The sequence below is a fragment of the Toxorhynchites rutilus genome, chromosome 2, assembly GCF_029784135.1.
Source record: "Toxorhynchites rutilus septentrionalis strain SRP chromosome 2, ASM2978413v1, whole genome shotgun sequence".
Taxonomy (NCBI): Eukaryota; Metazoa; Arthropoda; class Insecta; order Diptera; family Culicidae; genus Toxorhynchites; species Toxorhynchites rutilus.
This window is the reverse complement of record NC_073745.1, coordinates 205,363,555-205,387,926: the sequence shown is the minus strand read 5'-3', so window position 1 is coordinate 205,387,926 and position 24,372 is coordinate 205,363,555. Positions and strand designations below refer to the sequence as shown.

General features: G+C 40.1%; 5 protein-coding genes across 5 annotated transcripts in view; 3 read left to right on the top strand and 2 right to left on the bottom strand.

Moving 5' to 3' along the window:
• The window catches only part of LOC129771670 (uncharacterized), an 84,670-nt gene extending 65,160 nt beyond the window's left edge, over nt 1-19,510 (top strand). Inside the window, exons 6-7 of the mRNA XM_055775570.1 lie at nt 19,241-19,343; nt 19,400-19,510. The gene's annotated coding sequence lies outside the window, so the exon portion shown is untranslated. The remainder of the gene's footprint in view (nt 1-19,240; nt 19,344-19,399) is intronic.
• On the top strand, nt 11,162-12,295 carry LOC129766611 (uncharacterized). Its single transcript, XM_055767191.1, has one exon. The coding sequence runs from the start codon at nt 11,162-11,164 to the stop codon at nt 12,293-12,295; it is 1,134 nt and encodes a 377-aa protein (XP_055623166.1).
• On the bottom strand, nt 13,328-15,276 carry LOC129771672 (microspherule protein 1). Its single transcript, XM_055775572.1, has 3 exons — nt 15,080-15,276; nt 13,568-14,882; nt 13,328-13,512 (listed from the first exon to the last, which is right to left on the bottom strand). The coding sequence occupies exons 1-3, from the start codon at nt 15,160-15,162 to the stop codon at nt 13,420-13,422; spliced, it is 1,491 nt and encodes a 496-aa protein (XP_055631547.1). The 5' UTR covers nt 15,163-15,276; the 3' UTR covers nt 13,328-13,419.
• Nucleotides 19,511-20,006: 496 nt separating the features above from the next.
• Nucleotides 20,007-21,631, top strand: LOC129764321 (probable trafficking protein particle complex subunit 13 homolog). Its single transcript, XM_055763286.1, has 4 exons — nt 20,007-20,163; nt 20,216-20,603; nt 20,658-21,099; nt 21,163-21,631. The coding sequence occupies exons 1-4, from the start codon at nt 20,127-20,129 to the stop codon at nt 21,568-21,570; spliced, it is 1,275 nt and encodes a 424-aa protein (XP_055619261.1). The 5' UTR covers nt 20,007-20,126; the 3' UTR covers nt 21,571-21,631.
• The window catches only part of LOC129764322 (RING-box protein 2), a 121,849-nt gene continuing 119,081 nt past the window's right edge, over nt 21,605-24,372 (bottom strand). The window contains exon 2 of the mRNA XM_055763287.1: nt 21,605-21,846. Within this exon, the coding sequence (XP_055619262.1) occupies nt 21,665-21,846 (182 nt within the window). The 3' untranslated portion in view covers nt 21,605-21,664. The remainder of the gene's footprint in view (nt 21,847-24,372) is intronic.

The window sequence follows — 24,372 nt, the reverse complement described above, 5'->3', positions numbered from 1 at the left end:
TAATTTTACGCTTACTACTAGCGCCGGTAAATGATTACTTCTGCAGGCATACTGCACAACCCTCACTGCACTATTTTCATTAGTTTCAGTGAATAAGTTTCGAAACGAAAGGAAGATGTGCGAAAGAGACGAGATATTTTTCTTACTGAGCGTGAAGAGAGAATAGCTATATTTTTAGCCTGCATGGTTCTGCGGCAAAATGAGAAGCGATAGACACATTATTGAGTGACGATGTGCCAATTGAAGTGAAATTGTAAGGCCCTGTTCGTGAATACGGTTCCAGCTCGAATGAAATTTTCATGCGAAATAAGACACTTTCATACGATATAAAAACCTTTCATTTTCATTTGACGATTTGATAATCTCGCTTCGGTGTGAAGAATGAAAGAAATGGACGTGGAATAAAACGAGACTGTGTGAAGGTGGAGCGATATTCTCTTTGTTGAGCGTGGAGAGAGAGCAGCACTATTTTCAGTCTGCATGAGTTTGCAGCAAATTGAAAGGCGATAGGCTCATTATTGAGTGAGCCTATCACTTGCATCGATAGTTCTCACACGGTCGATTCTATCGATTTGCTCGGTATCTATAATAGTAAAATAGAGCTCGACTCGATTTACATAATAGGGCCCAATGTATTCTTAGGTTTCTGTTCCTGGTGAAAAAGGTAAGTGAGTAAATATTCATATGAAAAACATTGTACAGGCAAACCTTTTTTTTTGTGCGGGGGATAGAGACCGCACAAAAAAGTCGCCTAAAAAAAATCTTGCGAAACTTCACCAGCAGCTTTAAAAAATCGTGTTCGGTACACATTTTTAAAAAAACTTTTTTTGTACGGTAGTTAGGGACCGCATAAAAAAAGTTTCCCCCAAGAAAGTAACTCAAATCCACGCCATTCACCGTTCAATTTCCTTTTGTTTCCCTGCTTTGTGATGGGACACTTTGCCTTTTCGGTTGCGCGTGGCTGTTTTGTGCTTTTAGTTGCATGTTGAAACGTGTTGCTGTTAGAAATCATGTCATGCAAAAACTTAGAGCATTTGATGAGAGGAGTGGAATGATTTCAGAAGTTGATAATTGAGACGCAAATATGCTCTTTTCGCACTGAAATGCATATAAACCATCGAAAAAAACTAACTGGACGATAACTTCGTCGAATATGCTTCTTTTCATACACCGCACATAAAAAAAACACATAAGAACAGAAAATCGCACAAAAAAAAAATCGCACAAAAACAGGTTTTACTGTACTCATCAATTCTCTTTTCAGGGTGCGGATTCAGGACTATTCGCCGCGGTTTTTATTGTTTAGATTGTTTTATGTTTCCAGTAGTGTAGTTTTTGCGCAAATTGATGTGTAATCCGCGTTGACGGCATTGAGCTTCGTATTACGAAATGGGAGAGTAGGCATGACAATATGGGTTTACAGGAAGGAAGGAAGGTCTTGTATTATAGAGACTTTAAACTTTTGCAGTTCATTCGTCTCTAGCCTTGAGAAAGGCCCTTTGAAAACTCTACTCTACTCTATTACTCTACTCCAGCGCTACCACCTCCGCCCTCTTGCCTTGAGAAAGGCACTCGATCCCTCGCCGTCCAGCTCGTCTAGCAACGATGTTGTCCAGTCGGTGTCCACACAAAGAAATGAGGTTTACAGAAGAAATGAACGTGCTTTTAAAATAAAAATTATGAATGAAAATTATTTTTACCAAACCAAATTAGTACTCTATGCAAATGAAAATCACTTTTGCTTGCAAGTAGTGAATAAATATCATACACAAATTGTGTTTAAAGATAATTTTGTATTATAATGGTAAGTTTTGGTGAGAATATCTGAAAATTCATAAAAAATAGTTGAAATTAGGTTCAGAACAACGTACTTCTTCTTCTTCTTCAGTGGCACTAACATTCCTAGAGGAACTTCGCCGTCTCAACGTAGTATTACTTGCGTCATTTTTATTAGTACTTAGTTGAGATTTCTATGCCAAATAACACGCCTTGAATGCATTCTGAGTGGCAAGCTCTAGAATACGCGTGATCACAGTGCAAGTCGGAGGAAATTTCTTTGACGAAAAATTCCCCCGACCAGAACGGGAATCGAACCCAAACACCCGGCATGTTAGTTATGACGCTAACCACTCGGCCACGGGAGCACAGAACAACGTACTTCTAGTAGGTAAATACCGCCAAGAAAAAAAAATTTCATACAAATTTTAGCAATTTAAAACTGCCCTAGGGTCGACTAATCTGATAGAGAATAGTTGGCCTCGTACAAACTAATATCGTATCCAGATGTCGACACCATTCCGCCGTCAACGCGAATAAATTGTGTGTAAGAAAAAAAAGTGTGTTTCTTTTTTCTCTTGATTGCTTCGTCTGGGCCGTAACACCCTGTAAACACCAAGCGGAGCAATGGTGTTTATCTTGCACAGAAAGTGAAGGAAATGATAGAAAGGTAAGAAGAGAAATAAACTTCTACTTGCCGCTGCTGCGAGTCGTATGTGATGCGTGTATCTGACCTGATGAATGGACCCTCAGCCTCTCGATCGTACACCACTTCTCTGATTGGGATTTACCCCGCTTGCAAGCGCATCAGATGAAGAAGCACTCTATCGGTTCGACTGTAGAATGCGTCCGATCTGCTTGCAAGTGAGCGAACGAAACTGAATTTAGTTTTGACCAATTTCAATTTTTCTATTTTAAAGGGTAGTCGTAGTCGCATTCGTAGTCGTATTAGTTGCGCGTTCGCTTACTAAGCGATCGATCGTGAGTTCAAAACTCAGGGCCCTCAATTGACCATCTTTGTGTTGTAATAGAATAAGTACGCCTACGCAACAATCATCAGCGTTGGAGATCGATCCGGGGTCGAATGCAGATCGATTCATCCATACAAGTGCTCTGCTCTGCAAGAAACACCCGGCTGTTGTGCTATTTATAACCCAACTATGATCAATATCAATTGTCTCCGCTGTCCGGTCTGCTGAACAATAGAAGAACAGAAAGAACACTATTACGCCTAAATGGTTACTGATGTGTAATGTACAATTTATAGAATTCATAAAAACATGTACACGATTAAAACCTGGCTCTGTTACAGCTAAAATGCGAATGAACCTAAATAAATAAACAAATGGAATATGTTAAGGAGTTAGATTCATAGTGAACCCTATTGCGATCGTATTGCGAGAATAGAATTCTCTCGTAAAATAGTTTATCTCGGTTATCAGAGTAGGTACACCAGACGAACCAAAAATACCTATTAATTCGTTATATTCATATAATCTACACGCTCACTGTATTGTTGGTAGACGCATATATATTCCACAGTCAGAACCAGATCGAATCAGTCCAAAATATAAATCCCAAGTAGTAGCATCAACCTAATTAATCTCGTAAACTAACAGGCGAGCAAATAAAAGGTTCCAGTAACCGTTTCAAACCCCAGATTCACCGCGTAGTGTTAGTAAAAAATCCGAACATAAAAGTTGGTCCTTCGAACCGGATCACTTACGCGTGGGAAAATTTCGTGAACGGTTAGAAAGAACAGTTGAGTCGTGATCGTGAAAATGTGATTAAATTACTCGATCAAGTCGTAAAACTGATCCGAAAAACAGACTCGAACAGTTTGAAAAACGAGTTTGAAAACTCGAGTGAAAAACTCACAGTGCCACGTGTAAAAGTCCTCACAGGAGGTGAAAATCTAAAAGTGATTCCGCACAGTTCGGAGAAAATTGATACGAGAAATTATTGGCAGTTTCCTACGTTGGAATTAGCCTCGGACAAAGATCATCTCACACCGTCCACTTCATTGTCTTGGACACGCTATTGTTGGCTTAGGTTGGGTCAACGTTCTTCTGGCTTGAGTTGGTGGCTCTTGTTGGGCTGAACAAAGGAGGTAGGAACAATCAAAACTGACCTCGTGGCGTACTGTAAGTACGTATGCATGATAGCAGCACGGATGCTGTAGATTTTAATTGGTCAAATAAAGTATTATGCACTGGAAGTAGTGAAAATATATCTCCTCCTAAACGGTTCACAGCTTTCAAAAATATTTGCAATACTTGTCTAGATATCACTAAATGCAATTTCTTTCGATTTGATCCAATCTCACCCCGGTGCTACAAAGAACACGGTACCGTCATCCGGGGGCAAATTGATCAAACGTATTGATGAAAACAAACATAAATTTTCAGATCAATTTAGTTTAATTTAATTTTAAAATTTTTTGATCTGACATGTTCAAGCATCATCTGAAGGTTCTTTTTGCCAATGGCTCTCAACGAATCCCTTATTAAATTGCATAAAAAACAATATTTTTCTAAATAGCATTTTCGTTTTCATTTTCAACTATGGTAAAGAAACATATTTTCAACAAATCAAAACAATATTTATAGACGCTAAACATATTAATCCACTTCTAGCCGATACTTGATGAGTTGAATAAGCATTCAAATACTTGTAATTACTATTCAAACAAGTAAAAAACATACTATTTTACAAAAACAGCACGACGCATGACCAGAACCGAATCCCATCATGCGACATATCGAACATCTTGGTTTGGCAAAACTAGCTTATTGGTGACAATTTCAAGGATTTCACATTAGGATAACCGGAATGGTCTCCGGATGACCTACAGATCAGTGTTCAAATCTCATTCAAATGACCGTAGGTGAAGAAATAATAGATTTTGTATACATTTTTGTGCGTATGACACTAGAAAATCGATTTTTTCGATTTTCCATTTTCCATTTTCCCTTGATGGAGAAATGGCTGATATGTTTCTCACAATGCTATTTAAATAGGTTGTCCTACAAATAATAATAAAAATGCAAAACTGTAGAATGAATATGCCCTTAAATAACTTTAAAAATCGTTCTTTCAAAGGTTACGAGAGAGTTAGTTTTGCTATCCTCATTGGACTTTTCAAGGTAAGAGGAAAATGAACTTTGGTGTTTCAAACCTCTATAATAGTAAGAAGAAAATTTAAATTCTATTCTCGCTCTAGCCAGTCAGTCAACAGGCTTCCTCGAGGCTAAAAGGTAATTTTAAAATTTTCTGAGAGAGAAAAGAGAGACAGAGAGACAGAGAGATAGAAGACATGCATACACACTACATACATACAACTCCCTTTTCCAGCGCGTTTAAGTGGAAAGATTGAATAATCAATTTGAACAAACCAAACACCAGGGCTCATTTGTTTCAATGAGTATGCGGGAAACTTGGGAAAACATGGGACGGGCCGCTAGTTGGTCAAATAAAATTGAGAAAAATTTGCATAATATCGAGTGACGACTTTCATACTGTGAATTGAACAATTTTTCCCTGATTGGTTTGGGTTCAGCTTCGGCGCATTTTTGAAATAAAATTGTTCATCGTAGACGGAGCAGTGGTGGTGCAAATTTTTGGCGAAAATTTCGTTTGCGAGTTAATTCGTTTCGTTGGTCGATTTTGTGGATTTTCGTTCTTTTTCATATCCACTAAGATGACACCAAATTTGCGTACTCTGTCTCGTCAAGAACGTTTTTGCCTTGATACGATGGACAATCTTCTGAGCATGATAACTAACTATGTTGAGCAAAGAGATAAATTACTACTCGAGGGATGGATGCAGCGATTGGAGAAAAACTTTTCCGATTTCCAGTCAAATCGATTGCAGATGGAACTGCTCGAGGACCCGGGGACTGATGCTGCCGCAGCTGTATGTGACGAGGAAGGGCATAGAAGAATCCGAAGTGAATTCGAGCGCGATTACATGAAGGTGTATGGGTTTATCGCATCTAAACTTAAACCAGAACCTACTGCGTCTTCTTCAGGTCAAAATGGCGTGGCACCAAAAGTTACAGTAGATGATTCATCATTCGCTCGTATACGGTTACCAGAAGTGAAGCTTCCCACATTCGATGGTACTCTAGCAAATTGGCTTACCTTTCGTGATGCTTTTGTAAGCCTGATCGATTCTAACCCGCAACTGAAACCGATTGATAAATTTTCGTATCTTGTTTCCTCTCTCTCTAAGGAGGCAAAACGCGTGATCGAATCTATCGAAATTACCGCAGCGAATTACTCAGTAGCTTGAGGACTACTTGAGAAGAGGTTTGACAATAAAAAACTTATCGTGAGAACATACATTGAATATTTACTTTCCATCGAGCCAATGCGCAAGGAATGTTATGAATCTTTAGTGCGTATCATCGATTAATTCGAACGCAATTTGAACATGATTCAGAAGATGGATGTGAAAACCGAAGGTTGGAGTGTACTACTTGCGCATTTGCTGTGCGCACGCTTGGATAGCGCAACGCTCAAACAGTGGGAGCAATATCACAGCTCTACCGAAATCCCAAAATACGAGAATGTTATCGAGTTTTTACGCGGACACTGTTCTATTCTGCAGTCTTTGTCGTCGACGAAACCCCGTACTGCAGACCAACCCAAATCAGAACCAGTTCGGTATCCGAAGCCGAAGTTTAGTCATGCTGTCATCACTAATTCATTATCGAAATGTTGTCCGTTCTGCACACAGTCGTCGCATTCGCCTTTCCACTGCGAGGCTTTTCGAAAACTTCCCGTTTCCCAACGATTCGAAATAGTGAAGAAAAATTCGCTCTGCATAAACTGCTTCTCGCCTTCCCACCTCGTCAGACAATGCCAATCGAGTTGCTGTCGAGTGTGTGGACAAAAACATCATACTATGTTGCACCAAAAAGCCACACCTCGTTTGTCGGATTCCAATCCGAATCTGAAACCACCAACAACACCCAACCAATCTCAGTCCACCCGCAATAGTACAAGTACTCCTTCTCAGTCCGCCCCACCCCAACCTTTGCAACCACCAAACGTTGTGATTCCGCCAAATTGTAACCCATCGACTAGCCATGTGTCAACTACTCTTCTCGGCAGTATTCGTACCGTTCCGCTGACTGTTCTACTGCAAACCGCAATGGTGAAGATCGCTGATAGTCACGGTCATGCTGTATGGGCTCGTGCTTTATTAGATCCTGCGTCGCAGCTGAACTTAATGACAGAGCAGCTGTCGCAGAAACTGAAACTACGTCGTATCAAAACTCATCAGGAAATCGGTGGTGTGGGGAATGCCACTGTCGTTTCGTCGTACGCTGTTGACGCTCGCATAAAATCACATTGTTCTAATTTCCTCACGGATATCTCATTCCACGTACTACCGGGCATTACTCGCGAACTTCCAGCGAAGGCTTTGTGTACCCAAGCATGGAACATACCGGTTAACCTCGTTCTCGCAGATCCTACCTTCCATCAACCTGGACCCATTGATATGATTTTGGGAATGGAAGTCTACTACGAACTTATCGAAGAAGGTTTGATTCGTCTTGGTCCGGATCTACCAGTACTGCAGAAAACAGTTCTCGGATGGGTTGTTTCCGGCAAGGTCGGCGCATCGTCTTCACCCACAATAAGTTTCGTCCACGTCTGCAGTATTGGTTCACTTGAAGAGCAGTTGTTACGCTTTTGGGAAATAGAGTCGTGTCAATCTCGTAGCACCTTATCGGTAGAAGAAACGCTTTGCGAAGCGCATTTTGCAGCGACAACTACTCGGAATGATTCGGGACGTTTCATAACTCATCTCCCGAAAAGGTCGACCGTTCTCTCGAAACTCGGAAATTCTAAGGAAATTGCCACACGACGATTTCTCGCTTTGGAGCGACGCCTTAACGCTAATCCACAATTGAAGAAAGCCTATTCGGACTTCATCGAGGAGTATTATCAGCAAGGACATATGGAGGAGATAACTGAATCCGAAGGCCTGGAGCCGGAAGCCCCATCGTATTATCTGCCGCATCACTGCGTCGTAAGACCTGACAGCTTGACTACCAAACTACGCGTAGTATTCGACGCTTCATGTGCTACAGATAGCGGAGTATCCCTCAACGACGGATTGATGATTGGCCCCGTCGTTCAAGACGATCTGGTATCTATTACTCTACGTTTTCGGATTCCCCGATACGCGATTGTGTCGGACATTGAGAAGACATTGAGACATTGTACCGGCAAATCCTACTTGCTTCGCTAGACCGTCAGCTTCTCAAGATCCTCTGGCGAGATTCCCCGTCAGAACCTCTGCGAACCTTCCAACTGACGACCGTTACTTACGGTACTTCCTGCGCACCATATCAGGCAACCAGGTGCTTGCAAGAAATCGCCAAAATTGGAGAAGCCACACACCCAGAAGCATCCAAGGTCGTATCCAGAGATTTTTATATGGACGATTTACTAACCGGCGCGGATGACATCCTGGAAGGCCAGCAGCTGTGTTCCCAGTTGTTGGTTTTGCTTCAGTCTGCTGGATTTTGTCTCCGGAAATGGTCTTCGAATTGTTCGCAGGTTCTCGAACACTTCCCAGCTGAATTGCGTGACGAACGAACCGTTTTCGACCTGAATTCCTCCTCCGCTCCTATAAAAACACTAGGATTGAAATGGCAGACTACAACTGATGAATTCCTATTCGACGTACCCAAATGGAACGATACCGCTCTAATCACAAAACGGATCGCGCTGTCGGATGCTGCCAAATTATTCGATCCCCTTGGCCTTGTCGGCCCGGTAATCGTACAGGCCAAAATCCACCCTTCCCTTACATTGCATTTTCAATATGTCACTACAAACTGGAATATTCCCAGAAAAATGGAAACAATCTTTTTTGGTACCTATCTTTAAATCAGGCGCTAAATATGACGTACGTAATTATCGTGGAATTGCCATTATCTCTTGCATTCCTAAACTATTCGAAGCAATAGTCAACGAAAAAGTCTTCCAACAAGTAAAGAATAGAGTTACGTGTATGCAACATGGCTTCTTCAAAGGCCGTTCAACTGCAACTAATCTGTTGGCTTTTGTGACTTTTATTTTGAATGCCATGGAAAATGGCAAACACGTAGAAACTCTTTACACTGGCTTCAGTAAAGCATTTGACCGCATCGACATTCCATTACTACTCTTCAAATTGCAGAAAATAGGAATGGAACAAAGACTCTTAAACTGGCTCAATTCTTATCTAACAAACCGTGAACAAATTGTTCATTTTCAAAATTCTCTTTCAAATCCAGTAAAAGTCACTTCGGGAGTCCCACAAGGCTCTCATCTTGGTCCTCTTCTTTTCATTCTGTACGTTAATGACATCTCCTTCGTTCTCAAGCGTATCAATGTACTTGTGTATGTCAACGACGACGATTTCGAAACGAAATACATGTATTCCATACTTGGTGTGATAAAAATCTACTAACACTGAATGTGAAAAAGTGCAACTCTATAACATTTAGCAGAAAAAAACATGTACCAAATATTGTAATATGTCTTGGAAATCAAAATGTAGAAAAATGTGAAATAGTTAGAGACCTAGGCGTCGTCCTGGACTGTAAACTCACATTCATAGAACACTACAACTCTGTAATAAATAAGGCGAATAGTGTGTTAAGTTTTGTCAAACGCTTCTCACATAACTTCCAAGACCCATACACAATAAAGCTTTTATATATTACATATGTAAGGCCTATTCTGGAATACTGTAACATCGTTTGGAACCCGTATATGGTCGTACATGAAGAACGCATTGAGTCAGTCCAGAAACAGTTTCTTCTATTTGCACTTCGTAAACTCAACTGGACCTCATTTCCACTTCCTTCATATGAAGCACGTTGCATGCTCATAAACATCCAAACACTAAAAGAACGCCGTGAATTTGCAATGCTTTCTTTTGTTAATGACCTAATTTCGCAACGAGTACAGTCAGCTGAATTACTAGAAAAACTAAATTTCTATGTACCTGGGCGTCAACTAAGAACGCGAAATTTGTTTCTAACCAAAACATCCAGAACAAATTATGCAAATAACGCCCCTATCAATCGCATGATGCGTATATACAATCAGCACTGCGAAATAATTGACACAACAATGAATAAAAAACAGCTAAAAAGAAACATGTACCGCAAAAATAATATTTAACCTAAGAAAACATTGTAACATTAGTGTATAAGTGTGTAGTCTACATTTGTTTGACGAAATAAAAAAAAATCTACCTCCAGGACTTGTGGCGAAGCCAGAAGGAATGGGACGAACCTCTCGACAATGACCTCCAACAGCGATGGCTCGAATTCCGGAAAAATCTCGACGCTCTCCGGAATCTTTCTGTTCCTAGATGGGTTGTATCAGTCGTCAAACCGGTGTCGATCGAAATGCATGGATTTTGCGATGCATCGGAAAAGGCGTACGGTGCGTGCATCTACCTTCGTGCCCTAGCTGAAGATGGATCAGTCTACATCAACCTACTTACCGCAAAATCGAAAATAGCTCCTCTGGGAGACTCTCGGAAGCAGAAACGAATCTGCTTACCTCGGCTGGAACTTTCGGCAGCACTTCTCCTCGCACACTTGTTCCAGAAGGTGCAGAATGCAATCTCTCTCGTAACGAAAGCATTCTTTTGGTCGGACTCTACAATTGTCCTTCATTGGTTGTCCGCTACTCCGTCCCGCTGGAAAACCTTCATCGCAAACCGGGTCTCGGAGATACAACATGCAACGGCAGGTGGCTTATGGGCTCATGTTTCAGGCTCTGAGAATCCAGCAGATATTATTTCTCGAGGAATGGATCCCGAACAACTCATATCAACACAGAATTGGTGGCACGGACCCGACTGGCTCACCAATCCCTCTCGCTTTTGGCCTGCTTTCGTACGTACATCGGATGAAGACTTCGTTTCAGAAGAACTCGAAGAAAGACCTGTTACTCTGGCCGTCCAGCCAATTCCAGCAAATCCCATATTTGCTCTACGTTCATCGTACACAGCCCTCCTACGTTTAATTGCGTGGGTTCGAAGATTTACCTTCAATACGAGACCTGCTAACCGTACACATCGTCGACTAGGTCTTCTTAATGCAGCAGAGCTTGAGGAAGCGTGCAAATGTCTTGTTCGTATCACACAACAAGAAGCCTTTCGAGAAGAGTTCACTTCGTTCGCAAACACTGATGAGGTCAAAACGACGTCCAAATTGAAAGCGTTAACACCGTTTATCGAAGAAGGCATCCTGCGAGTTGGTGGCTGCGGCACGCAATAATTTCTCCAGATCGCAAACATCCGATGATTCTACCATCAAAACATCCGTTCTCAGTACTAGTTGCTCGATACTACCACCTGAAAATGCTGCATGCAGGACCGCAATTGCTAATCGCATCTCTCAGGGAGAAATTCTGGCCTTTGCGCACTCGGAATCTTGCGCGCAAGATCGTACATTCCTGTATCAACTGCTTTCGCTGTCGTCCAAGGCTCCAACAGCAAATCATGGGCGATCTTCCGACTGAACGCGTTTCTCCTACGTTGCCGTTCCTGCGCACAGGCGTCGATCTGTGTGGGCCTGTATATTTTCGCTATCCTCATCGGAAATCGCAGCCCATCAAGGGTTATGTGGCAGTTTTTGTCTGCCTTTCGATCAAGGCAGCTCATATTGAGCTCGTTGGAGATCTTTCAACGGCATCGTTCCTTGCTGCTCTCAGACGGTTCATCGCACGTCGAGGTAAACCAAGACTCATCGAGTGCGATAACGCACGAAATTTTCGAGGTGCTCGAGAAGTGGCAGACTTGGCCAAACAACTCAGGGATCAACAACTGCAAAATGACGTCATTCGCTCGTGTGCCGATGACGGCATAGATTTTAAGTTTATCCCTCCTCGTTCCCCGAACTTCGGTGGGCTGTGGGAAGCAGCCATCAAGTCTTTCAAGACTCATCTCAAAGCCACTCTCGGAAACTCTATCCTGACAGTCGAACAGCTTACGACACTCTTAGCTCAAATCGGGAGCTGTATGAACTCTCGACCTCTTACTCAGATTTCGCCTGACCCTGAGGACCTCGACGTTCTGACCCCAGGGCACTTCTTAATCCATCGTCCACTCGCAACGCTGGCAGAACCATCATATGAACAGCTACCATTCAACAGATTATACCACTGGCAGCAGGTCCAAGAGTTCCTTCGTCGACTTTGGAAACGCTGGGCAACGGAATATCTTTCCGGACTCCAGCCAAAAGCTAAATGGACCCGCAAGAAGGACAACATTAGCATCGGTACTCTAGTGCTGGTGAAAGATGACGGATTACCACCACTCAAATGGCGCTACGGTAGAGTAACCCACATCTTTCGGGGTGACGACGGCAACATTCGTGTCGTCGTAGTCAAGACCAAGGACGGAGAGTACAGGCGCGCAATCTCCAAAATTTGTGTGCTGCCCATCGACCAATCAATGCCACCTGCAGCAAGTGAAGCTGCCGATGACCTCTGAATTTCATCGTCTCTTCCATCGCAGTGTTCGCACTGCGCACCGACCGGAGGCCCACGGGTCTCCGGACCTTGTAAGTATGTTTTTTATTGAATTTTCAAAAAACTCAGGAATGTTTTTCCTCCCACCATGACTGACTGACGGACCCGTGCTCAAACGCGAGAGCTCAAGCGCTACAACCCACAACCACAGCGCAGGCGATTCGATCGACGGATGACGTACCAGACAGGATGAGCAACAGAACGACAACCACGAGAAGAAGATCGATGTAACAGCATTCAACGTTGTCTCCAGACTAACAGCTGATCAGTCGAGGTCGTCAACAGCTAATCTGCCGGTCAACAGCCTCAGGCGTAAACAAAGATCCGAAGAGTCACGTTGTTGGAGTCGAAATTCCCCGAATGAATTAAATTATTGTATGTAATGAAATAGGGTAGATAGGTTAAAAACAAGGTTTTTAACGGTGGCCGGCATATGTTAAGGAGTTAGATTCATAGTGAACCCTATTGCGATCGTATTGCGAGAATAGAATTCTCTCGTAAAATAGTTTATCTCGGTTATCAGAGTAGGTACACCAGACGAACCAAAAATACCTATTAATTCGTTATATTCATATAATCTACACGCTCTCTGTATTGTTGGTAGACGCATATATATTCCACAGTCAGAACCAGATCGAATCAGTCCAAAATATAAATCCCAAGTAGTAGCATCAACCTAGTTAATCTCGTAAACTAACAGGCGAGCAAATAAAAGGTTCCAGTAACCGTTTCAAACCCCAGTTTCACCGCGTAGTGTTAGTAAAAAATCCGAACAGAATATAAATAATAATGTTTTATTTAACACTAGAATTGCCCAAGCAAGTCATTTTGACTGCCTTTCAATTTGAATTTATTAATACGTCAAAATGCCTTGCTTGGGCAATCTATTGTTGATCAACTTTGCATGAAGATTTACAGTGAGTTCTTCCTTGCAAACAACTCTGAACATCTAGAAACGGAACGTCATAATAATTTTATCCATTCAAAAACACCATTCGTGTGTAGAATGTATGTGCTTTATTATTCGGTCATGTTATTATCCAAAGTAAGATTAATTCTACCATTCGAAAGGTTAACATATGGTTATCAATTCAACGGTATGTTCATTTTAGCACTTTCGTGTCGGATAGCATTGATCAGATCATGGTTAATGAGGAAGATGAATCTTAGATTGGATATCTGTAAGAATTTAGGAAAAATTAATTCATCCATTTAGCCACAATATCATTCTTACCTCAATAACGGAATTGTTATTCAGCCGAGTCTTATTTCCATACATCACAGGCGAGCCATCGATAAAGAGCTGTCGTTTTCCTTCGTTGGTGATGAAGAAATCCCCGTTGCTCCGCAGCTTGATGGTACCTTGCTTCCGGGATACTTTGTAGGCTGGTCCTTCAAGAGAGAAATCAACATCCACGGTGGCATCCTTCGTGGTGCGACCGAAGACGATCTCGCGGGAGCGCATCAAGAAGCGTACCAATCTTCCCCGCAGAACTGCTAAGGTCTGATTGTCAAAATCTGGTGAGAGTCCAATGCCGGTGAGGGTGTCCACTAGCACATTCCAACGTGACAACTCATTCTCCAAACTTCTGATTTCTTTCTTGCTTTTACGATCGGCGAGTGCCAATTCAATCTCCAAAGTATCATCTCGTTGGTCAACAAGTTCCGAGTCGTTTATCAGGTCTTCCGCATCGGAGAAAGATAAAATGTTATCACTTTTCGGTAAGGATTGGACAGACTGGTCAGGAAGCAAAGAATACTGCTTCATCATTTGCCAATGTGCCAAAAGTGCTTTTGCTGTTCGTGCCTGGTAAAATACGGTAGAATTTTTGTCCAATAATTCTTGAAACGTTTCCGTGGTGGGATTAGCGTTAGACTTGATGGATCCAATGAGCTCCTCTTCCGCCACTGAATAAAGCGCTCTACTTTGGATGCTTTCTACAACTTCCGGATGAAGGTTTCGCATAGCAGCAACTGCGATTCTCGAAATGGATTCTTCATAGAGCAATGAGTACCATCGTGCTTGCATTTCCTGGATTGTAAATTTACACGAAAACTTTGTCCCTCTATGAACCATGCGAAGATCGTTGGTCTGCAGAATTCCAGTTATGAGAGCAAGATCGTCAACCGGTTTCCAACGACCTAAGTCCTTTGTTGCCAGCGTTTGACCTCCACCCTTCTTTTTATTCTTCTTGCTGTTTTTTAAACTTTTCTTTTTCTCATTGACCGAAGCATTGGAATTGAGTTGTTGGAATAAACTCGTTGCCGGATTGGGCACAATAGGTGGGGGGAGCGACATCGGTTGTTGCGTAACAGGTGCCAGAGGTGCCTGCGTTACCGGGATTGGTAATACCTTTTCCTCAATCGACGGAGAGACTGACAGCGGAGGAAGGGATTGATTTGGGTTCGAAAAAGCAGGAGTTGCAAACGGAAGTGATTGTGATGATGTGCGCGATCGGCCAATACTTTTTATCTGCGCTTGTTGTAGCCCTAAACTGTATTCCACAATTTCGTCGTCGAAACGCTTACGTTTGATGGAGCGGGAAGAACTAATGAAAACAAACATCAATTATTACACATATTAGAGCGGCTTTAGGTTATTGGGACATTTTGTGCAAATAAAATATTGCCTGTTTACAATAAATTTATAAATTTCAATTGAATTAGGAACTTCTAGAGCAACAACGCAGTTTGAGCAATGTTTTTATTTATCTAAAATAAACACAAACAACGTTTCTACATTCACCTTCTTCGTTTTTGATCGCTGCTGAAATCAACATTCGAACTGTCTAAACTGTTTTCACTTTTGATGCTCGCATTTAATTCCATGTTTACTATGATCGAAATTGGTGGTTCTAGAGCGAATTAACCAACATTTGAAATAAATTGACGCCATTCGTAATTCTGATAACAATGCATTTCTGCATTTTTGACGTTTATAAATTTGTGTGTGAAGTGCAAGTTTACCAAGGTGACGCGGTGTGCGAAGTATATTTGTGTTGGTGAACAAGTAAACGATTTCGCCACCAATTTTATTAAGAGGGTATTCTTCCTAGGCACGAATTTTGGTCGTTTTTTCGAGCTTCGAAAAAATAAAACAAGGATTTTTTTACTGTTAATTATATCATAATTTGTTTATTTATCTTTTACCAATAAAACAAAACAAAACTGAAAAATTTTCATTATTAGAATAGTTACGAGCTGATGAAAAGAGGGGGTTAAAAAAAAGTTGTACCATGGCGTATACGATTTCAGTCCTTCTGGTTATCAGAGATTTTCGAAAAGTACTTTATAGGACTTATTCTTGAATGCTTAAAGCATAGAAATAATATATTAAAATATATATAAAAATAATATAAAAATATATTGAAAGTTTGATGAATGCAATAGTATTGGGACATATTTTTACAATTTAAGTGATCAAAAAGTGTTCGATTATAAATTTTCTTTCCAAATCGAGACTGTGAAAAATTGCTAAAAATTCAGTTAAAAAATGGGTGGGTTATATATATGATATAACCGCAAGGTTGACGTGGGACTTACGTTGTGTTAGTAAGCATTTGTTCCCACAATGTTTTATACCGATTCATAAATCCGGAAGTTACAGTTGTGTCACCAATTACCGTGGTGTTTCAATACTATGCAGCCTAAGTAAAGTGTTCGAAAAACTAATTCACGCAGTTTTGTACAGAGTTGTTTCACCGATGATCTCTAACAGCCAACACGGTTTCGTGAAACGAGGTTCTACAACAACAAATCTTATGTGCTATGTGTCAGCAATATCACGGCTGTTAGAATCTAAGCAGCAAGTGGACTCGGTATATGTAGATTTCGCGAAAGCTTTCGATACAGTGCCGCATAACCTCATCATTAAAAAAATGAATCACTTAGGATTTCCGAATTGGATTACTGAATGGCTGCATTCTTATTTATCAGCCCGCAAGGCTTTCGTCGTGGTGAATTCCGTGCGCTCTAGGACATTCAACATTCCATCTGATGTGCCTCAAGGGAGTGTCCTGGGCCCATTGATATTCATCATATATATCAACGACCTGTATAAGTTGCTTTCGTCATCCAAACTTGGTTTCGCCGATGATTTAAAAATTTTCCGCGTGATTACATCCATCAGCGATTGTGACACAATACAAGAGGATATAAATCGTCTACTGATCTGGTGCGGTGACAACGGTATGCGCGTAAACAGTAAGAAATGTAAAGCAATATCATACACTCGCTGCAAAAACTTCATTAGTCATCATTATGATATGGGATTGGATTCTCTGGAACGTGTGAATTCGATTTGTGATCTGGGAGTAACGATCGACTCTAAATTGAAGTTTAACGAGCACATAAGTATCGCAACCGCTAAAGCATACACTGTACTTGGTTTCATTCGTCGTCATGCCTCAGGTTTCACCGATGTGTATTGCCTCAAAACGCTGTACTGCTCACTGGTTCGCAGTATTTTGGAATATGCTTCTCCGGTTTGGTCTCCATTCCAAGTTACGCAAATGCTTGCAATAGAGCGGATTCAGAGAAGTTTCATGCGGTTTGCCTTGCGTCAGCTCCCATGGAATGACCCAGTCAACCTTCCCAGCTATCCTGACCGCTACAAGCTGATCAATTTGGAAACCCTATCTGACAGGCGTAAGAAACTACAGCGACTTTTCATCTTCGACCTCATAACAGACAACGTGGATTGCCCCGAACTGCTACAGCAGGTTCCGTGGAATATTCCTCCTCGCCGATTTCGGAATTCTCCATTGTTTATAATACCTTTCCACAGAACGATCTATGGTTTTAATAATTGTTTTTGTTTGTGTTTGCGATCGTTTAATGATGTTTGTGAGGAGTTTGATTTTACTTTGACCAAAAATGTATTTAGTGTTAGAATAAGAAATTTAAATTAATTTATTATATAAGTAAACAGTCTGTACGACGCTGTCGAAGATGGTGAATAATAAATAAATAAAATTTGTATTGTATCGATTAAATTATCGATTGAATGAAACAATTTTCGAATTCAATTGAATTCAACATATTTGCTTTGTAAGTAACAAGTTTGAACAGTTGCCATGCAAGATCAATTTATGCATTAATGCATGTATACATTATGTTCTTCGTTACAAGTAAATTTTATGACCGTCCTTTTACGTTTGATATGATGCCTAGGACTACAAAAATATGAGAACGGAAGAATTGTCAAACGATCAAGGATTCTATATTTCCCTCATGCATCTATCATGTTTACGTAGTTCTCGAACTGCGAAAGTTCGTTCAGCTCTTGTATCTTAAATGACAATTCTCCCATGCTTCTGAGTTTAGAAGTAAGTTTTGTGAAAATATATTCCGGTCTGCACAAAGACAAGCGAGTACAATAGTTGTCTTTTTTCCATCTTGCATGTATTTGCAAAGCGGATTTCCACAGGCACATTGATTTTGAAGTTCGTGTTAGGGAAACACAGCTCGGTGGGAACAAAAATACCCCCTTCTTGCATGTATTTTTGCAAAGCGGATTCCCACAGGTACATTGATTTTGAAGTCTGTGTTGGGAAAACCTTAAATCGGGCCAATAAAAACATGGCAGTTAGGGCGTTTAGATAATGCTTGACATTTTACAGTTATTTAATTGTTTTTCTCATGAAAGATAACATTTCATTAATTGTGATAAACGCGTAGTAATATTTCCTATCAATTGATGCAAAAATCTTTCCGATCTATTAAGAAATGTTCGAGTTATAAACATTCGAAATCTTTCATTTTTTCCTATATTTTCTGTGTTTAGGTTTTCATTTCACCCCCATATACCCCGGTTAGACGTAGTCCCACGTAAAAAATTGCAAAAATACAGGAAACATTTTTATACCTGGAAGACGAGAAAAACAGAAATGACAAAAAATAAACTATAGGGGATTATGTCCACGGCGCGACCGCTTTGTTGATTTTTTTTTGTAACTATAATATCTGTGAAGTGCACAGCTCGCAATTGCCATTAACCTCGTAGAGGCGAAATGAGGTTTGTTTGATTTTTAATATAATTATACATCTATCTTTCTTCTCGGTCGCGGAGCCATTTTCGTCGGAATAAATGCAAGGCCATACCGATTACATCCAAAAGGAAAGTAGTGGTGGTTCAAAAGGGAATAGTAGTAAAAAAATAAATTTTGACAACATGTGTATGACAGCTGAAGTCATTTATTTGATTTATTTGAAATGGGTGTTAAGTCCCAGTGGAAAAAAATCCTTTTAAGGGACTCACTGGTATAAAACATATAAAATCATTACAAATTTACATTTACATTTAGTAGCAATAGTAGGAGTAGGAAGTAGATGTATTTCACAGGCGGCACTCTTAGTATTGGCGTTTTTCCAACTGAACCTCCAACTCGGAACAATGTCTACGCTTGTCCACGGTGAGAGGGGACGGAGTTTAGCTAATGTCCACGTAGACACGTTATATATATTTCTCAAAATAATTCATGCACGTCATGCAAAAATGAATTAAATCTCCTCTGTATTTTCAAGAATGTCGTAACACCCTGAGTACTCTGTATATATCAATAAAAGAATTGCTCTGCCTGAGAGTGCTGCCGGTCAAAATCGTGCATTTTCTGTTCACGTGGTATGTGGACGGCCCCTAAGGGTGGGTTTAGACGAGTGATATATTCATGTGAAGAAATATGATGAGATTTATAGAAATCGCATCAACCTTTACACTAGCGTGAACTTATATAATGAATATATTCATATTTGAGGTGAATTTATTAACCTGAAGTAGAAATGAGTCCAACTTTAGTGATTTCTCACCAGTGAGAAATTCACAAGCGTTTACATATGATGAATTTAGTTAAATACACCTCGAATAAGTGTATCATATTTATTCTCATTCGTTTACATCTATTTTCAGGTGAATAAATCCATCTATAGCTGTAGATCTCCTTAGCGTGGAAACACACTAGACGGCTTTACCGCGCGATTTTCGCAATGACAAGTCGCAGCAGGAGCTTCATGTAAAACACATTCAGCGGCTTTCGACGGTTTCACTGCCATTATTATATTTTTATAGACGGATGCAAGACGAGTATATGGTACAAGGTACAACTGTTGGGACAGTAAGCTGATTAGAGGGGTGGTATATAAGGACAGAGTTATGAAAAACGGAAGAGGGGATGTTTGCCTGAACGAGAGGGAGAGAGAAGTTGATCATAAACGACTAAAATATTGCATTTCTCGACAATTTGGATGGAATTCGAGTATCCGCAGCTACATGACCGCAGAGTGGTTTTCACGTATTGGTTCACCTGATAGTACATTTATTATTGCCTTGCTTTATTTACACCTTTCAAAAGCGCATAAACACTAATACTCTCACAAAACCGTTGCGGCGCATCATCTCCATCGGGCCACCGCAGCGAACGAGGAACCATACAACAGTGATTTTGGAACCGTACACGCCCGTCCCGCCGTGTGTGTTTTATCGCATTCACATTTCATTATCGAGGTCCCGCGGCGTCCAGTGTGTTCTTACGCTTAAAGTAAACCCGCCATAACAGATGTTTCGAGTAAAAAGATATAACGGATATAACACATTCACATTTTTTTACTCTAGTGTAATGAAGACCTAAAAGTGGCAAAGGGATTATGACTATCGAATACGAATTTCTTTCAGTGTAATAAAATGACGCACGTTTGTTGACACCTGAGACAACAATGCTGTGGTTGACACAATCTTTATTGTGCAATAAGAATTCTGCATCGTAGAATTCGCTTAAGATAAAATTAATCTCGCAAACATGACCGATCCAACTGAACACCTTCTTGCGTTAAAAGGTATTTCTATATTATTCCTTACTACAGTTTCTTTAGTATTTCTTCTTTCCAGTTATGCGTTTGACCCGACCAACTCTGGTTAACTCTCAGATTGTTACGGCAGAAGCAAAGGATTTGCCACAGAACACATTCGATAAAATCTTGGAGGGATCTGCCACAACAGTTCAGGGCAGTGAAACGTTGGCTGCTGGCCAGTTTATGTTACTACCACAAAGTTTTGGCAGCATTTATCTGGGTGAAACGTTTTCGAGCTATGTTTGCGTTCATAACTGTCGGACGCACCCGGTCACTAATGTAACCGTAAAAGCGGATCTGCAGTCGAACAATACCCGTATAAATTTGCCCATACATGTAGATAAACAGGGGCCGATGACCTTGAGTCCTGACGAGACACTCGACGATGTGATACACCATGAAGTGAAGGAAATTGGAACGCATATGTAATTTACCGGCGCATTATTTTAAGAATCATGTTTGAGACTATACATTTTCAGACTGGTATGCGAGGTTTCATATCTGACACCGGCCGGGCTGGAAACGTCATTTCGTAAATTCTTTAAATTTGAAGTGGTTAAACCGTTGGATGTGATGACTAAATTTTACAATGCCGAAACTGATGAGGTGTACCTGGAAGCGCAGATACAAAATATCACAATGGGTCCGATTTGTTTGGAAAAAGTTGAACTTGAAAGTTCCGAGCAGTACACGGTAGTTCCGCTGAACACTTTGCCGTCGGGGGAATCTGTGTTCACACAGCGAACAATGCTGCAAACACAGAATAGTTGTCAGTATTTGTATTGTATTAAACCCATTCCAGAGATTTTGAACGATCCTAAGGCATTGAAGGCAGCTAATAATATCGGCAAACTGGACATCGTTTGGAGGTCCAATCTCGGAGAACGAGGGCGGTTGCAAACAAGCCAGCTGCAGCGAAGTGTAAGTATCGTTAAAAGTTGCTTATTGATGAGAATTTTCATAGCAAATTTTTACTAATTCCAGCCAATTGAATACGGAGATTTACGCTTGGCTGTAATTGAAGCTGAAAGTACATGCAAAATCGGTCAAGCGTTTGACTTCAAGTGCAGAGTAACGAATACTAGCGAGAGGTCAATGGATCTGGTGATGAATTTGAACACAAAAGCAAAAATCGGCTGCGGATACACCGGACAGACTGAGATTAGCTTGGGAGCATTGGAACCAGGAAAGTCACAGGAATTCAGTTTGACGGTTTGTCCCGTTCGATTGGGATTAATTACGGTTAGTAACCTGCAGCTGACCGATGTTTTCATGAAGCGGAAGTATGAATTCGATGACTTTGTGCAAGTGTTTGTGGTCGATGAGGATTACAAGGAAGATAACTTTCATCTGGACAAATATGTCCGGTATAGCATTCCACAACCAGTTTGAAAGGTTTTCTCTATTTGAACAGAAATGCATTACCTAATATAGCAGTATCATATTGATAACATTGTGTTGTTTTATTGAACCATATCTGTCCCGCTCACTTGCCCATTCGTTGGATGGACCACTCCTGTTGACACAGTGGACAACGGTTGTTCTGCTTGATCCACAGCGACATACAGCAGTGGTGGAAGGAATGATTGCATTCACCCCAAACTACCACACAGTCTTGGCGGCCGATGGTGTCGTTCTTACTCTCGGCTTGGCAGCGAAGACAAGCGTCTGGAAAAAAAACAGAAACATTGATGGGATATTTGAACGCTGATTGATATATGATACTATGTTGTCTGCCGTTTATACTAGTTTATGCTTATACTACGGATAGTTCCGATGGATGGTATAATGTTCGCTGGTAGTCAATAGTGGTTTATGTAGGCTGACCAAACGTACCGTTTTTAACAAGACAGATGCGTTTTTTGGCCATTTTGGATTATCCCGTCTTTTTATCAATTTGTACTATATTTTAAGTGTGGAGAAAAAAATATTTGTAATAATCCCCTGTTGTACTACGATTTATTTAGAAATCCATGCCCTAAATTTCTGCTCACCAGAGATTAGTTAATGAGTTTTCGAACATTTATTCGCAATGTTGAAAGAGATTATGTTTTTGTCATTGAAATTTTGAAGTGCAAAGGGTTCTTAACAAATATACACCGAGAAAAATTTTCATATCAGATTTATTTATCTGTACGACACATATATTTTTGCAATCTAGCCGCGCATATACATTAGATTAATCTTGCACATGAAATTAAATTTTATGTGCTGTTGTATACAATAATGGATTCATTTTTGAAATGTACTCAAAATGGATTCTTTTTACTTTATATAACTCAAAATAAGGAAAAAGTCAATTTCAGCAATGTTTTTACATATTATCGTCAGGAGTTATATGAACATTGTGTACGTTATTTATCTCCCTGATTATAATAACTAAAAATACTGCAACATTCTTATTCCCTACTTGTGTTATTCGAGAGTGAAACAAAAATTGCATGGCATGGTACATTTATTATTGAACTTGATAACATATTACTTTTACAATAATAACTAACACCTAATCATCTTCATTTTCCATTGATGATAATTCATTAGATTTTCGGAACAAAAGTCTGTTCATGATATTGTGAACAAATATTGGAGGTCCATCAATATCGCTTAATCTAATTATGTTTATGATGTTTGTCTTAGAGATGGCTTCATATGGTGGCTTATTGGCTTGAGATGGCTTCAAAATGATTATTAAAATCAACAACACTTCATTGTTCACCTACGTTTTAAATAACTTAAATAAATTCTAGAAGGAATTCTATTACTTCCATAAGACTAACCTTAGATTGATAATAATATTCATTTCATACTAGTACTGACCCGGCAAACTTCGTCCCGCCCAAATTTTTTTTTATCAATACCTTCAAACATTTACGTTTTCTTACTAAGCGCAAGTTCATGAGTCCAATCGCAGAACTGTTCATTGATTGATCTTCTAATCGACGACTTCTACCAAAACTCATCTTTATAATATCAGATTATTTTCAGACACAATTCTCGTTCCCGTTTTTTTCAACCACTTGAAAAAAACATGTTTCTCCGTTACATGGAATAAATGTTTGATACAGAAAATATAATAGAATAAATCCAGGCCCCTCCCCTCTTCACCCCTTAGAGAGGGGGGTGGAGTGTCTATTCACCACAGAAACATTCCGTGTCCCCTAAAATCTTCACATGCCAAATTTAGCTTCATTTGCACACCCTAAGAGAGGGGAGTGGACTGCCTAACCACCGTAACATTTATTGAACCGTAAAACCTTCACATGCCTTGTTTGGTTTCGTTTGCTTGATTAATTCTCGAGTATGCAGAAATTTGTATTCCATTTGTATGGCAGACCCCCCTAAGAGATGGGAGAGGAGTATCTAACCATCATAGAATCATTTATTGCACCCTGAAACCTCCACATGCCAAATTTCGTTTCATTAACTTGATTGGTTCTCGAGTAATACAAAAATTTGTGTCCCTTTTGCATGGCAGGCCCCCCTTAGAGAGGGTAGAAGAGTATCTAACCACCGTAAAAACATTTATTGCACCCTAAAACCTACACATGCCAAATTTGGTTTCGTTTGCTTGTTTAATTATCGAGTAAGGCAGAAATTTGTGTTTCATTTGTATGGCAGCCCCCTTAGAGAGGGGGGGAGGAGTCTCGAGCTGTCATGAAAACCTTTCCCGGTCCCAAAAACCCCTACATACCAATTTTCATGTCGATCGGTTCGGATATATATATATGTATATATATATATATATATATATATATATATATATATATATATATATATATATATATATATATATATATATATATATACATATATATATATATATATATATATATATATATATATATATATATATATATATATATATATATATATATATATATATATATATATATAAATATATATGGATTTCTGTCTGTCTGTCTGTCCGTCTGTCTGGTTCTTATGGACTCGGAAACTACTGAACCGATCGACATGAAAATTGGTTCCAAATTACCACAATAGTCTCCAAAGAACTTGGTTCAAAATTTTATGATTGATGAGCTTCCTCTGATATCTCATGAACCTTTTTATGTTTGAGATTAAAAAATTTGTTATAGATCTTTCCTCCAGGGTTGCGCTTGCCACCACACCGAAGAATAAAATATAGGGCCTGATCACGAACATCACTGTCACAAACGCTTTCACGTCACTTAC